This window comes from Microcaecilia unicolor, chromosome 1, assembly GCF_901765095.1.
Source record: "Microcaecilia unicolor chromosome 1, aMicUni1.1, whole genome shotgun sequence".
Taxonomy (NCBI): Eukaryota; Metazoa; Chordata; class Amphibia; order Gymnophiona; family Siphonopidae; genus Microcaecilia; species Microcaecilia unicolor.
The window spans coordinates 152,395,388-152,410,461 of NC_044031.1; the positions used below are offsets into that span (position 1 = coordinate 152,395,388).

The 15,074-nt window shown below is 41.8% G+C and overlaps 1 protein-coding gene across 2 annotated transcripts in view; it reads right to left on the bottom strand.

The window, feature by feature from the left end:
* SYF2 (SYF2 pre-mRNA splicing factor) overlaps positions 1-15,074 on the bottom strand; it is a 60,360-nt gene that overhangs the window by 23,087 nt on the left and 22,199 nt on the right. For both annotated transcript variants that reach the window (XM_030201348.1, XM_030201340.1), the window contains exon 3: positions 5,054-5,179. In XM_030201348.1, the coding sequence (XP_030057208.1) occupies positions 5,054-5,179 (126 nt within the window). The remainder of the gene's footprint in view (positions 1-5,053; positions 5,180-15,074) is intronic.

Below are 15,074 nucleotides of genomic sequence, written 5' to 3' on the forward strand. Positions count from 1 at the left end.
TCACAATACACAAGGAGTTTTGCAGCCAAGCCCTTCAGTATGTCACAATACACAAGGGGGTTTGCAGCTAAGCCCTTCAATATGTCACAATACATATGTGATTTAACTAAGATGTTCAATATCTCACAATACACCTGATTGAACAACTTTGAATAACCTTTTACAACAATCCTTGCAAGATGGCTCTATGTCCCAATGTTTAAGAAAGACCATTAGCCATTGTCTTAAAGAAATGGGTGATATCAGATGAATCAAGCTATCAATCAATCGCTTGCCTACTATTCTTGACTAAAGTAGCTGAATCTCTTGTCCACCAACAATTAAAGGAGTATATTGATAAAAGAATTCTTGACATGAATCTTACTTTGATTTTGAATTATTACTGATTGCAACTCTTGATCAGTAGTTGGTAATATTAGATAATCAAGAAGTTACTGCCACACAGCATTTCTGGAGATCTTTAGATGTTTTTGACAGTATTGTTCACGAGACTCTCTTGAAAAAGATATGAATCTTTGGACTTAAAATTATTCTACAATATTTCTATTCAAATTTAAGTTGTCCTTTTACTAACCTGCAGTAAAACATGGCCTTAGCATGCACTTGTATGAGTTTTTCCCATGGGCTAAAGCCATTTTTAACACAGGAGTAAAATGGACGAAATTCTAATTTTTTTATTAATTGGCCACGCACCATTAGTACACAGCTATTTAAAAAACAAACAGTTAGCATGTGTGTACTTACTGACCCTTATTTTGTAGATGGTAATGGCTCACATGCTAATTCTGCACTAACCAGTTAGAATGCAGTAATGAAGCTGTGCTGAGTAGTGCAGGAACAACCACTAGCCAACCCCAGACATTCCCCTTCCAAAAAAAATTTAAAAATGTATTTTAGCACACACTGATTTGGAACTTACCGCAGGACGACAGAGTGCATCCTGCAGTAAGCCATTTTAACGTGTGGTAAGCATGTGCTAGTGCTTATCGCAGCTTAGCAAAAGAGCCCCTGGAGAATCCAAGATGGTGTCACTTGATGAGCCACAGCACTGAACACCTCTCTACTAGAGTTGTTGTTTGTTTTTTTTAATCTTTTTAATTATGGTGAAATGCAAGGGGAAAATGAGGACTTACCCAGATGAGTCCTCTTCTGTATCCCAGACACTCATGACAGAGTTCTGGATCACCAGAACTGTAACTACGTAAGGGGAACGAGCCAAAACTGGCAATAAATTCAAGCCCTTCCAGTGTCAGACACGAGTCTGAGCCCCGACCTCAGATCTTCTCTGCCTGAACCACCAAGGCAAGATGACACCGGGCTGCAGTGCAGTTTGCAACTGGAAGCTTCTGCACCGGTAGAGACGCCAAACATTTGTGAGGCAGAGGCAAAGTATGGGGCTGGAGCACAGAGGACGGGAGATCAAGTTTCTCCCCCAGATCTCTTGGCGGTTGAGAGCTAGTGTGTGTGGTGATGACGAGGGACTCCTCCAGACAAGTGAGTGGTGAGATGAAAACCCAAGTTGCACCTCAGGGGCAAAGTGTACTGGCTAAACCGGCTGCTGTTATCTTAGAATCTATTAGTTTCTTCTAGAGTTTTATTTTTATTTATTTGTAACACTTGTATCCCACATTTCCCACCTATTTGCAGGCTCAATGTGGCTTACATAGTACCGTTGAGGCAATCGGCAATATCGGTATGAATTCAAAGTGAAGTTATGGTAGAGTAAAAGTTTGTGCGTGACAGTCAGATTTAGGAATCATAAGGAGGAAGAGGTCATTTATGTCCAAACAACCTTTTTATGATTTTTCTGGAACAACTCCCTTCCTTCTTTTCAAGAATTGAAACATAATTAACAATAGCATCACTTTTTCTTTTTATGTTGGATACTGTTGATGTTCCTACATCATATTCTTCTGCCAATTTTTCCCCCGACACTCCCTTTCTTAACAATGACTGTTTTTGTCTTCTAATGACAGAACACCCCTTTTTTGCTTTGATGGCATTTAATTTTCTTGTTGTTAGAAAGAAACACTGTATTGTAGATACCTTTCCATGTGCGAGCCAGGAGGAAAAGGAAAGGGAAGGGCTTTCCTCTACTGCGTCCCTACTAATGCTGAATCACTTCCTGAGGGAAACCTGAAGGGGCCAGCATAGACTGTGAGGATGAATTGCTGGGAGCCTCTAAGGTACAATGGGGAGGATTCAGAGAGGGAGCGGATGCTGGGTCAATGGTAGAGGGAGACAAGAGAGTGAGGTGCTGCTGCTGGGTGGGCCTGTGCCCATCGAGGATACCAGTAGTATTCATCAAATCTTCTTCATAACATTGTTAAAAATCTGTTTCCAGTTTCCAGAATACAATACGGTATACAGTTTTTGATTTGAATTGAAACACAAACTGCAGCACCAGTCCAGATAACTGGACATCCGGATAATCGGAGTTCGGATAAACGGTGTTCCACTGTACAATGATTTCTAACTGGTTAAGTAAGAACAGTCTGGAAATTAATTTGTGTAAAATACAGATTTCGGTGACTACTATGCTGCAGGAAATTGGGCTGCCTTTCTGGCATCACTGATTGACACAAAGTTATTCAAAGTCGTTAACATGCGAAAGGATTGTGAAAAATTACAGAAGGACCTTACGAGACTGGGAGACTGAGCGGCTAAATGGCAGATGACGTTTAATGTGAGCAAGTGCAAGGTGATGCATGTGGGAAAAAAGAACCCGAATTATAGCTACGTCATGCAAGGTTCCACGTTAGGAGTTACGGACCAAGAAAGGGATCTGGGTGTCGTCGTCGATAATACACTGAAACCTTCTGCTCAGTGTGCTGCTGCGGCTAGCAAAGCGAATAGAATGTTGGGTATTATTAGGAAAGGTATGGAAAACAAGTATGAGGATGTTATAATGCCGTTGTATCGCTCCATGGTGCGACCGCACCTTGAGTATTGTGTTCAATTCTGGTCGCCGCATCTCAAGAAAGATATAGTAGAATTGGAAAAGGCGCAACGAAGGGCGACTAAAATGATAGCGGGGATGGGATGAATTCCCTATGAAGAAAGACTAAGGAGACTGGGGCTTTTCAGCTTGGAGAAGAGACGGCTGAGGGGAGACATGATAGATGTATATAAAATAATGAGTGGAGTGGAACAGGTGGATGTGAAGCGTCTGTTCACGTTTTCCAATAATACTAGGACTAGGGGTTAGCTTGGCAGACTTTAAAAAGGGGTTAGACGGTTTCCTAAAGGACAAGTCCATAAACCACTACTAAATGGACTTGGGAACAATCCACAATTCCAGGAATAACATATATAGAATGTTTGTACGTTTGGGAAGCTTGCCAGGTGCCCTTGGCCTGGATTGGCCGCTGTCGTGGACAGGATGCAGGGCTCGATGGACCCTTGGTCTTTTCCCAGTGTGGCATTACTTATGTACTGTAAGTATAAGAAGTTCTTTATCTGGGAATAACAGACTCCAGACTTTCTTTTAAATCTCATTTTACAAAATGTGAAGTGAAAATGAAAATCATTTTTCAAACTTCTACTTTTGCGCAGGTTTGATCTTCTGCCACATAATGATTTTCACAGTATATTATAGCAGTTATTCTTTCTACAAACAGCTACTGTAATGCATTTTATCTTGTGTTGCCTGATTAGACTTTGGGAATTCTACAATTCATCCTGCTCCAGCACGAGTTGTAATTAATGCTTCAATTCATGATCACATTACACCAGTGTTAAAATCCTTACACTGGCTTCCAGTGACAGCGCAAATTAAATTTAAGGTTTTCCTTTTAAATTTTCAAATATTTGCAGTTTAGCTATACAATTCTTTGTCATCTCCCTGGAAAAAAAAAAACAGGCTCCTTCCAGATCTTTACGATCCCAAAACCAGGTTTTATCCTTCAATTCCTGTAGTGTGGCATGCCAGTTAGCTGGTCTTTGGTTGGTCCTCACTTTTGGAACAATCTGCCTTTACAATTAAAGACATACATTTTTTTTTTTGTTACATTTGTACCCCGCGCTTTCCCACTCATGCAGGCTCAATGCGGCTTACATGGGGCAATGGAGGGTTAAGTGCCTTGCCCAGAGTGACAAGGAGCTGCCTGTGCTTGAAGTGGGAATCAAACTCAGTTCCTCAGGACCAAAGTCCACCACCCTAACCACTAGGCCACTTACATTGGTCTGAAAGATCTGAAAGAACAGATTTGAATCGTTTTATAGGAGTGTTTCCTTAATCTATTCTTAGTAATATTACTTCTCTGTTTTGTTATACTGTCTTGAGTTCATTTTATTACTTTTATAGTTATAGTCTTTTATTGTGTATGTGCATTGAAATTACTATTTTTTTTAAACTTCTATTCCGCACAATCCAAATATTCTAGGGGGATCACAAATCATACATACATAATGAATAAATCACAAAATACTACAAAACACATGTTTAGATATACATCACGTTTAAAAATAATCATTTAAAATATGATCAGTGCACTGGAAAAACTTTCCGCCTAACCTAGTCTTCCACCTTCTCATATACCTGCAAAAAAATAGTTCTTTTTAAAAACCTTTTTCGTGTCTCGGATACTTCTCAGCCTCAAAGGTAACTTAATCCATAAGGGGCCTGCAGTGTAAAAAAAAAAATCATTTCTAAACTCAGCTGACAATCACACAATGTGATGGAACATCCAGTATAGATTGATCTGCTGATCTCAAAGACCATGATGGTTGATATATAAGATGTTTAGCAGCTAAAATCTTGGAAACCTGCCCCATTAAACTATAAAAATGATCTTATATTGTATTAGATATTCAATGGGGAGCCAATACAATCTTGCTAGATTTACTTTTTTGTTTTTATTTATATTTGTCTTAACATTGTACAAGTGTTTTTTGTAAACCACATAAAACTTCAGATCTGCAGTATTAAAATATTTCAAACATTTAAAAATTACATATTCACACATCTGTAAATATATACAAAGGTTACAAATCGTTTCTTGCTATACACAACACAACAGCCTTTGGCCTGAGCTTTGCTTATCCACTTTACCTTCTTTCTTTCCTCTTCCTTTAGCTCCCACTCTAGTCGAGCCTTTTTTGCTTCCCAATTTGAAGGCAGTTTCAGTCTTTTGTCTTCCTCAACAAGTTCCTGGTAATTTAGTTTCCGAGCTTCATTCTGCAAAATACAAGAAATCGTGTGTGCAGTGACACAATAAAAGCCACAGCTAACAGGAAATATTACTTCTTTCCACCTATGAAAACAACCAATCACACAGTAATAAATTCCAAAGAGCCCAGAAAGCTGCAAACCAACTGATAAAAAGAGTAGGAGTTTATTCCATGAATCAAACAACTGACCATGCATTTCTAATTTCTGTAAATTCATTACCCCATCTATCAGTGAATGGAAACTCTTGGACAACAGCTTTGGATTTAGTCTCTGATGGACAGATTTGGTATTTTCTGGTCAATATATGTCCGATAAATACATTCACACACAATAACATACATGCATAAACTGAACACATGGTAACAACCAAAGGCTGAACTGTTGACCCCAAGTTGCTACTGAATGAGTGAGGATACATATGATTCATCCAGGTAAATAAATGAACCACACAGCAACTATACACCAATTCAAAGCCACACAGAAATGCAATACTGACTTTTAGTATTCATAAAAAGGCCATCCATTTTTTTCATGTATTTTGTCCAATGTCATGAATGATGGTATGCAACATTCTCCACAGAAGCAGGGAATTCTGGATGTTTCTCCATATTAAGAGATATGCTCATGCCCAAAACTCTTACAAATTGTCTTCCTTGTTTACCTTCATTCTCATTCCAATCTATATAAATGTATCCAACTAACTGTGCAATGATCCTTCAAAACATCTACTTACCATATGCAAAACTGATAAACTGTTTTACTGGCTAAAAATATTCAAAGAGGTACACAGAATCCACAAGTGATATCAAATGTACATCCACAAGGATTCTCACAATGAATATGCATGAAAAAAAAGTGTACATAATGGAGGCACAGCAGCCAAATCTCTCTCACAAATATTTATTGCAGATATCCTGAAAACCTGATTGGCAGGGTATGTCCTAAGGAAAAATGTCTTACCTGATAATTTTGTTTCCCTTAGTCACAGCAGCAGTTGAATCCAGAGACTTGTGGGTTGTGACCATGTACCAGCAAGTGGAGATAGAGAACAGCAGCAGCAGATGAATCCAGAGACTTGTGGGTTGTGACCATGTACCAGCAAGTGGAGATAGAGAACAACAGAAACTGAACTCTCTCTTATAGGATGGGATGCTCCTTATTCAGACAGTATGTCTCACAACAAAGCAGGCGACTATTAGGATAGCAACATTTCTCCTTCCTCACAGCACAAAAAACTCATTACAGCAATGTATCCAACCACCTCAACAGGGAAAACAGCAAATGAAGACCAATACTCCCCAATTAACGAGAGAAAGAAAGAAAAGAAAAAAAATGGTGAGATCCTGTATTATAAGTACATAAGTAGTGCCATACTGGGAAAGACCAAAGGTCCATCTAGCCCAGCATCCTGTCACCGACAGTGGCCAATCCAGGTCAAGGGCACCTGGCACGCTCCCCAAACGTAAAAACATTCCAGACAAGTTATACCTAAAAATGCGGAATTTTTCCAAGTCCATTTAATAGCGGTCTATGGACTTGTCCTTTAGGAATCTATCTAACCCCTTTTTAAACTCCGTCAAGCTAACCGCCCGTACCACGTTCTCCGGCAACGAATTCCAGAGTCTAATTACACGTTGGGTGAAGAAAAATTTTCTCCGATTCGTTTTAAATTTACCACACTGTAGCTTCAACTCATGCCCTCTAGTCCTAGTATTTTTGGATAGCGTGAACAGTCGCTTCACATCCACCCGATCCATTCCACTCATTATTTTATACACTTCTATCATATCTCCCCTCAGCCGTCTCTTCTCCAAGCTGAAAAGCCCTAGCCTTCTCAGCCTCTCTTCATAGGAAAGTCGTCCCATCCCCACTATCATTTTCGTCGCCCTTCGCTGTACCTTTTCCAATTCTACTATATCTTTTTTGAGATACGGAGACCAGTACTGAACACAATACTCCAGGTGCGGTCGCACCATGGAGCGATACAACGGCATTATAACATCTGCACACCTGGACTCCATACCCTTCCTAATAACACCCAACATTCTATTCGCTTTCCTAGCCGCAGCAGCACACTGAGCAGAAGGTTTCAGCGTATCATCGACGACGACACCCAGATCCCTTTCTTGATCCGTAACTCCTAACGTGGAACCTTGCAAGACGTAGCTATAATTCGGGTTCCTCTTACCCACATGCATCACTTTGCACTTGTCAACATTGAACTTCATCTGCCACTTGCACGCCCATTCTCCCAGTCTCGCAAGGTCCTCCTGTAATCGTTCACATTCCTCCTGCGACTTGACGACCCTGAATAATTTTGTGTCATCGGCGAATTGAATTACCTCACTAGTTATTCCCACCTCTAGGTCATTTATAAATACATTAAAAAGCAACGGACTGCTGTGACTAAAGGAAAGAAAATTATCAGGTAAGACATAATTTTTCTTTCCCTGTCATCAGCAGCAGATGAATCCAGAGACTTGTGGGATGTAGCAAAGCAGACCTCATCTAGGGTGGGAAGCAGAAACCCCCATGGAAAGAACTGATGCCCCAAAAGTGAAACACCCAAATGATAATGCTTGGAAAAGGTATGCAAACAGGACCGTGTAGCTCATCTGCAGATTTCATCTAGATAGTAGGCTTGAGACTCCGCCCAGGATATCGAAACAGCCCTGGTAGAATGAGCTCTGAGAGAGGACAGAGGCTCCTTTCCCGAAAGAACATAAGCTGAAACAATGGACTCCTTGATTGAATAAGCAATGGAAGGCTTAGAAGCTGCAGACCCACAATTCTGCCGCACAACCAGCGCAATAAAACTCATTGGTGACCTGCAGGTACTGAAGAAGTGGCTGGCAGACATCAAGCAAACGCAACATATCAAAGTCCTTGCCTGAACCTTCCTTGGAAATGGAAGGGAGAAACAAAGGCTGTTTGATGTGAAAGAAAGAAACCAGCTTAGGAAGGAAAGAAGGCATAGTATGAAGACATCACTTTCAGTAAATTGCAGAAAAAGATCCTGACAAGAGAGTGCTTGATGCTCAGAAATCCACTGAGCAGAAGCAATCGCCACAAGAAAGACTGTTTTCAAGGTAAGGTCCTTTAGAGTAGCCTTCTGGAGAGGCTCAAAAGGTGCCCACTGAAGAGAGTGAAGGACCATTTTAAGATTCCATGCAGGACAAAAGAGACGAAGAGGCGGCTTGAAACGATTCACCTCCCTTTAAAAAATGGACAACGTCCGGATGCGCAGCTAGGGAGGAAATCTGAATTCAATCTGATAACATGCCAGTGCCGCCACTTGCACCCTAAGGAATTATAAACGAGCCCTTTTTTAAGCCCATCTTGCAAAAAGGCTAAGAGTCCAGCAAGGAAACGTAAAGGGTGATACCACCTGGTTTGAGCACCAAGACTCAAAGAGCTACCAGGTTCCAGCATAAGCTGTAAAAGTAGATCTCGCCCATGCTTGAAGAAGAGTAACAATGACTTCGTCTGAGTAGCCCTTTGTTCTCAACTTTGACCTTTCAAGAGAAAGACTAAGACCAAAAGGGGATGGATCCTCCATCTAGATTGGACACTGAATCAGAAGGTCTGGCTGAAGAGGAAGACAGTAAAAGCTTATCTGCATACCAAGGTCTCTGAGGCCAATTCAGAGTGATTAGCACTACCAGACCTGGATGTCAAAGGATTCTGTGCAGGATTCTCCCTATCATGGGCCAAGGAGGAAAGACAGAGAAGAGCCAACATTAGACAAGGTTGAAGAACGGCATCTATCCCCTTTGAGCCATACTCTTTCCCTCTGCTGAAGAACCTGGGAACTTTGGCATTCCAACGGGGACACCCCACTTCTTCATCACCAGGTCAAAGACTTCTGCTGACAGCTCCCATTCCCCTGGGTCCAGGGAGTGCCTGCTCAGACAGTCTGCCTGGACATTCAGAGATCCCACAACATGAGCTGCCAAGAGATTAAGTAATTGAGCTTCCGCCCATGAGAGAAGAAGGCAGGCCTCCATCACCAGCTACACACTGCGAGTTTACCCCTGCCCTTTGAGCCACTGTTGTGAGATTATCTGACAGAATTCACATGCCCTCCAGCACAGACTGAAAGATGAGAAGCGCTTTGTGAACCACCCAGAGTTTGAAGCGATTTATGGGCCAAATAGACTCCGTCTTGGGCCACAGACCCTGAGCACCATGGGCAAGACAGGCCGGCATCGGTCACCAGAACTATCCAAGACGGGGAGGCAGAGAAAACACCCGATGAAGATTGCCTAGTTGGAGCCACCAGGACAAGTACATCTGAGAGAGACAGAGACAACCAATGGGGCAGCAGAGACTGCTGCAGAGAAAGCATGTAAGCCCTGGTCCATGGAACCACATATATAGTCGCTGTCATGGAGCCCAGGACCCGAATGCAATCCCATGCATGTGGACTAGAAACATGCGACAACAGATGTATCTGGGATTCAAGTTTGTCCTGACTGCGATCCAGCAAAAATACCTTCCCCTTCCATAACGCACTCCCAAATACTCCAGACTGTGAAGGCACCAGATAACTCTTGGGCAAATTGATCATCCAACCCAGTGACTAAAAAAGATGAATTACTCAGGAAGTGGCCAGAAAGCTGTCATGCACAAAGAGGCCCGTATCAACCAGTCATCCAGATAGGGATGAACCCAGATCCCCTCGCGCCGTACATGAGCCACAACCATGACCTTGGAAAAAGGTCCCTGGAGCCATAACCAGACCAAAAAGGCATCACCCAGAACTGAAAATGCCTCCACAGTACTGCAAACCTCAGGAAGCGAATATGGGCTGGCCAGATAGGAATATGAAATACTCCTTCTTGAGATCCAGGGAGGTCAGAAACTCTCCCAGCTGCAGGACCATTGCCTGCTGCATTTTAAACCATATGGAGTGAAACTGGAGGTTCATCGACTGGTGACCAGTGCCAGTAAATTGGCTTTGGCAGCTGACAAAGCAATCATCTACGTCTCCTTTGGCTATAATCTTGAGGAAGCTGGATTACGTTTATCAAATGTCTAAATTAACAGCAATATAAACTGGTCAGCTGATCATTTTTATTCTTTCAAAATGTACAAAGACTAGGGGACATTCAAGGAAGTTATATGGTACTACTTTTAAAAAGGAGGAAATATTTTTTCACTCAACAAATAGCTAAGCTGTGAAACTCAGTGCCAGAGAATGTGGTATCAGAAGTTAATGTATCTGGGTTAAAAAAAAAAAAAGGTTTGGATAAGTTTCTGGAGGGAAAGCCCATTGACTGCTACTGAGATAGACATAGGGGAAAACCACTGCTTGTCCCTAGGATTGGTAGCATGAATCTTGCCACTATTTGGGATTCTGTCAGATACTTGTGATCTGAATTGGCCACTGCTGGAAGCAGGATACTTGGCTAGATGGACCACTGGTCTGACCTAGAATGGCTATTCTTATTTTGTGTTATGTTAAGGTTTGGGACACCTACTACAACTGGAAACTTCAAGAGTGAAACCTCAGACCACGAGACAATACCTAAGCGGCTGCCATCTAGGGTTTTTATTGAACTTGTTCAAGAGTAACACAGCTCCTGGTTTGGATCTTGACAGTATTCCTAAGAGGGGGAGGGGGGTCGGCTTTTTGTATATGTTGGTGATCACTGTTACCTTTATAAAACTTTGCAGGGTTGGTTATGCTTTTTTTATTTGGTTGTATTTATATATTCATTCATTACCTTTAATAAAAAAAATTCTGGGGAAAAAAAAAAGCTCTCAGCTGCACTGCTGCCATTATAGAACGCAGTCTCCCTTCTGAAATGTTGGGCCCGCAGAAACTTGTCGACACATTTGAGATCAAGGATGGAGCAATACAAACTGCCCTTCTTTGACACCACAAAGTATATGGAGTAAATGACCCTGCCTCTGCTTGTGAGCGGGCATGGGCAGAACAACCCCAACTCCTGCAAGGACCACTGAATGGAGAGAATCACCTTTTTCTACAAAGCTCTGCACGGGGACTCCAAGAAAAAATTTGCGATTTGAGAGGTGAACTCTAATTTGTACCCTTTCTCTGATAATATTTAGGACCCATCAGTCCGACAATCTTGGTCCACTCCTCGTAAAAATGGGCGAGCCAACCTCCTTTAAATCCAGCCGAGGAGTGGACTGGGATTTCATCATTGTGAGCTACGAGCAGCAGGGGAGGACTTGGAGGGCTGAGAGTCTGCTCGCATGTCCGGACAAAAGGACTGTTTTGATTGAAACCTGGATTGTTGAAAGGAACCAGAGCGACCAGGCTTGTAGCGCTTGGAGTCCTTTAGGCTTGAGCAGGCCAAGGCAGACCACAAGGCATCCTTAAGGTTGTCCTTAGGCAAACACTGAGGCTCAGAATCCCCAAGTCCTTGACCAAATTCTACAAATCCTTGCCAAACAGCAATCTTTCACAAAAAGATAACTTAGTAAAATGTTGTTTGGAGGCTGCATCCACCGCCCAATGATGGAGCCATAATAAATGCCTGGAAGTGAGGCCAAAGGCTGAATAAGATCATACAAGGAATCAGCTAAATAAGCTAAACCCATCTCCATAGCAGGGAACGCCTGCTGAACCCAGTTGAGGCAAACCCTAGCAGCGCGAGACCTGCAAACAGCTGTTTGGAGAGGGAAAGCGGACACCATGAAGGATAGCTTCAGTGAGGACTCAAGCTTTCTATCCTAAATCCTTAAGCGCTATGCCACCCTCCATGGGAAGGGGTAGTCTTCTTCGTCACTGTGGCCACCAAGGCTTCCACCTTGGGTAACTTCAACTTCTCCAGTTTGTTCTGAAAGATGGGATATAGGCAAGACAGCCTTTGTCACTCAGAGAAACATTAGGAGTGGACCACTGTACCAAAATCAATTACTGCATCGCCTCATGTGCAGGAAAAGCCTTAGGAGGCTTCCATGTGCTAGCCATCCTAGGATTGGAGCAAGAAGCCAACTGAGAATCAAAAGAAGAAAAAAAAAAGTTTAAAACCACTAGTGCCTTAAAAATAAAAGAAGGCAGCTCCTCATTAAGAAAAACTCATACTCAATTTCCTCAGGCAAAAAAAAAAAAAAAAAAACAGGCAGAGATGCCACTGAAATGACTATTAGAGGAAGCAGGAGAAAGAAGAAAACCAGCATCTAGTTCCAAGCCAGAGTCAACCCACTGCTTCTTTGAGAAGGGATCAGGACATAAAAGCTGAGAAGAATGTAAAGTCTCTGAATCAGAGTGAATCTGCTTTATTAAATATGCAGAGACAAATTAAGGGGGGAAAAAATCAAAGCAGACAGGATCCCAGAATTGAGAGAGTCAGTAGACAGATCTCACAACATACGAAGTTTTCTACCTCTGTGTGCAGAGAATTCACCCGGAGCAGGAGAACCGCGGGGACCCAAAATGGCAGCGGTTGCCGACATCATAACAGAGCTGGGAAGAAAGAGCTGTGCCCGGTGTGTCAAAACATCTCCTGCACGGAAATCAAACGACACCGCCATCGCTGATGTGTCCCGAGTGGCCAAGCACACCTCACACTGCCCCAATGCCACTCTGCCCTTTCTGCAGCACAAGCAGTGCTTCACATCCTTCGCAGCCATAAACAAAACTGAAAGTGAAGGAAAATTTAAGCTGTACTCACAGAAATTTGAGATTTCAGGTTTCCCTGCTCAGGCACTGAAGGATGACCCAGACAAGTTGCACCCCTCAAAAAAAACGGCCACAAGAGCAGCAATACTGCCATTTCCCCTGAAAAGGGAGCTTTTCTGCTCTCTAGCAGTGCTCCTCTTTTGTCTGCGCTGTTTTATTTTTGTCAGCACTGTGAGGAAGAGCTGAGAAGAAGTGGTGGGGGGTGGGGGAGAGAAACCTGGCACCACCAGGTGTACCCCAAATAAGCACCCAAATTGCCTATTGACCCCCCCCCCCCAACTCAACTGAACCAGGAACACCCAGAACAGGAGCAAGGCCAAAGATGAAACCAAGAGCTCATGAGAGATAGAGAACATACTGACTAAATAAGAAGCATCCTATCTTATAAGACAGAGTTCAGTTTCTGTTGTCCTCCACTTGCTGGTAGATGGGTCACAACCCACAAATCGCTGGATTCATCTGCTGCTAACAAGGAAGGACTAAGTTTAGAACTACTGATTTAATAACCCCCCCCCCCCAAAAAAAAAAAAAAAAAAAAAAAAAACAACAAAAACAAAACACAAAACATGAGAACAAAGTAATTAAAATAAACTATTAACCATCTGTATTAGACCACAATAAGACACTTATACAAAGAACCCTTCCTTCCTCAACTAGATATCCAACCGATATCAGGCATCTCAAGTACTCACCTATGATCTAACCCATATCTAGCCCTGCCAACACCTACATAATATCTAATCAGGCCCCAGTTTCATTTTAAAAAAACAAGTGGGAAAGTGTGTGTGTGTGTGTGTGTGTCAGTGGCATAGACAGAACCAATGCTTTTGTTGGCGGGGGGGGGGGGGGGGGGGGGGGGGGGGAGGCAAGATTAACATGGGTTGGTAATAAGCATCCAAGTCTGAACCATGCTAGTTAAACTCTTACAGGCAAATAATTGGATTAGACTAGATTTATTATTTTTAACCCCTTATGACTGTGGGCAAGTCACTTAACCCTCCATTGCCCCAGGTACAAAATAAGTACCTGTATATATGTAAACCGCTTTGAATGTAGTTGCAAAATACCACTGAAAGGCAGTATATCAAGTCCCATTTCCCTTCCCTTATCCAGGGAGGCTTACACAAGCAACATAATAAAATCAAAGAAAAAAAAAAAGAAAAATACAAATTCATAACACACAATTAAAAGAAAAACAATGTCTAGATCTCTCAAATAGATGATAAAGTAACATTTGCAGTCATATAATATGCCAGGCAAATAACTATGAATTTCTAAGTAGTGAACATAATGGATCATAGGCAACATTTCAAAAATTTTAAAACTGAACTATTTTAACATTTAACAATGTTAAATTTACACATACGTACTGAAACAATTCAATTACACCACTCCCTCGGTATAACTCACTACTTCAGAACCATAACCTGTACCGCCTAATAACAAAGGCTGTGTTATAATGAGAGGCATGTGCATACATGTACGTACAGTATTAGCTTGCCAATACACAATCAAATAAAGGCTCAATTTAGGGCCCTGTTTACAAAAGCATGGTAGTGTTTTTAGTGTGCATTAACTGTGTAGAGATGCCCATAATATTCTTATGGGTGTCTACATGGTTAGCACAGGCCAATTTTTAGCGTGCGCTAAAAACACTAACATGCCTTTGTAAATAGGGCCCTTAATTTTTAAAATCATTTTAAATTAATGCAAATTGAATTTACAATGGCACTACAGGTCCAATAAAATCCTTTTCCCCAACTGTAAATCAAACTTACAATACACGATAGTGGAGTTTATTATTACTATCTCTGTACTGTAGAACATAAAGAACCTTTTTATGTTTAAATCATTTTTATTAGTTGTGACAGACAAGTAAACAGTTCTTTGTCGAGAAAAATATATACAAGAAATTGTCAACCAGCAGGTAAAGAACCTTTTTATGAATGCAATCAAATTACTACACAATGTAAATTCAGTACATGTTCCCTTAATGAAAAAGTCCATAATTTGTGACTGGGACTTCAAGGCATATGAGGTAAAATTATGTATAATCATACCTGATAATTTTCTTTCCATTAATCATAGCTGATCAATCCATAGACTGGTGGGTTGTGTCCATCTACCAGCAGGTGGAGATAGAGAGCAAACTTTTGCCTCCCTATATGTGGTCATGTGCTGCCGGAAACTCCTCAGTATGTCGATATCAAAGCTCCATCCGCAGGACTCAGCACTTAGAGAATT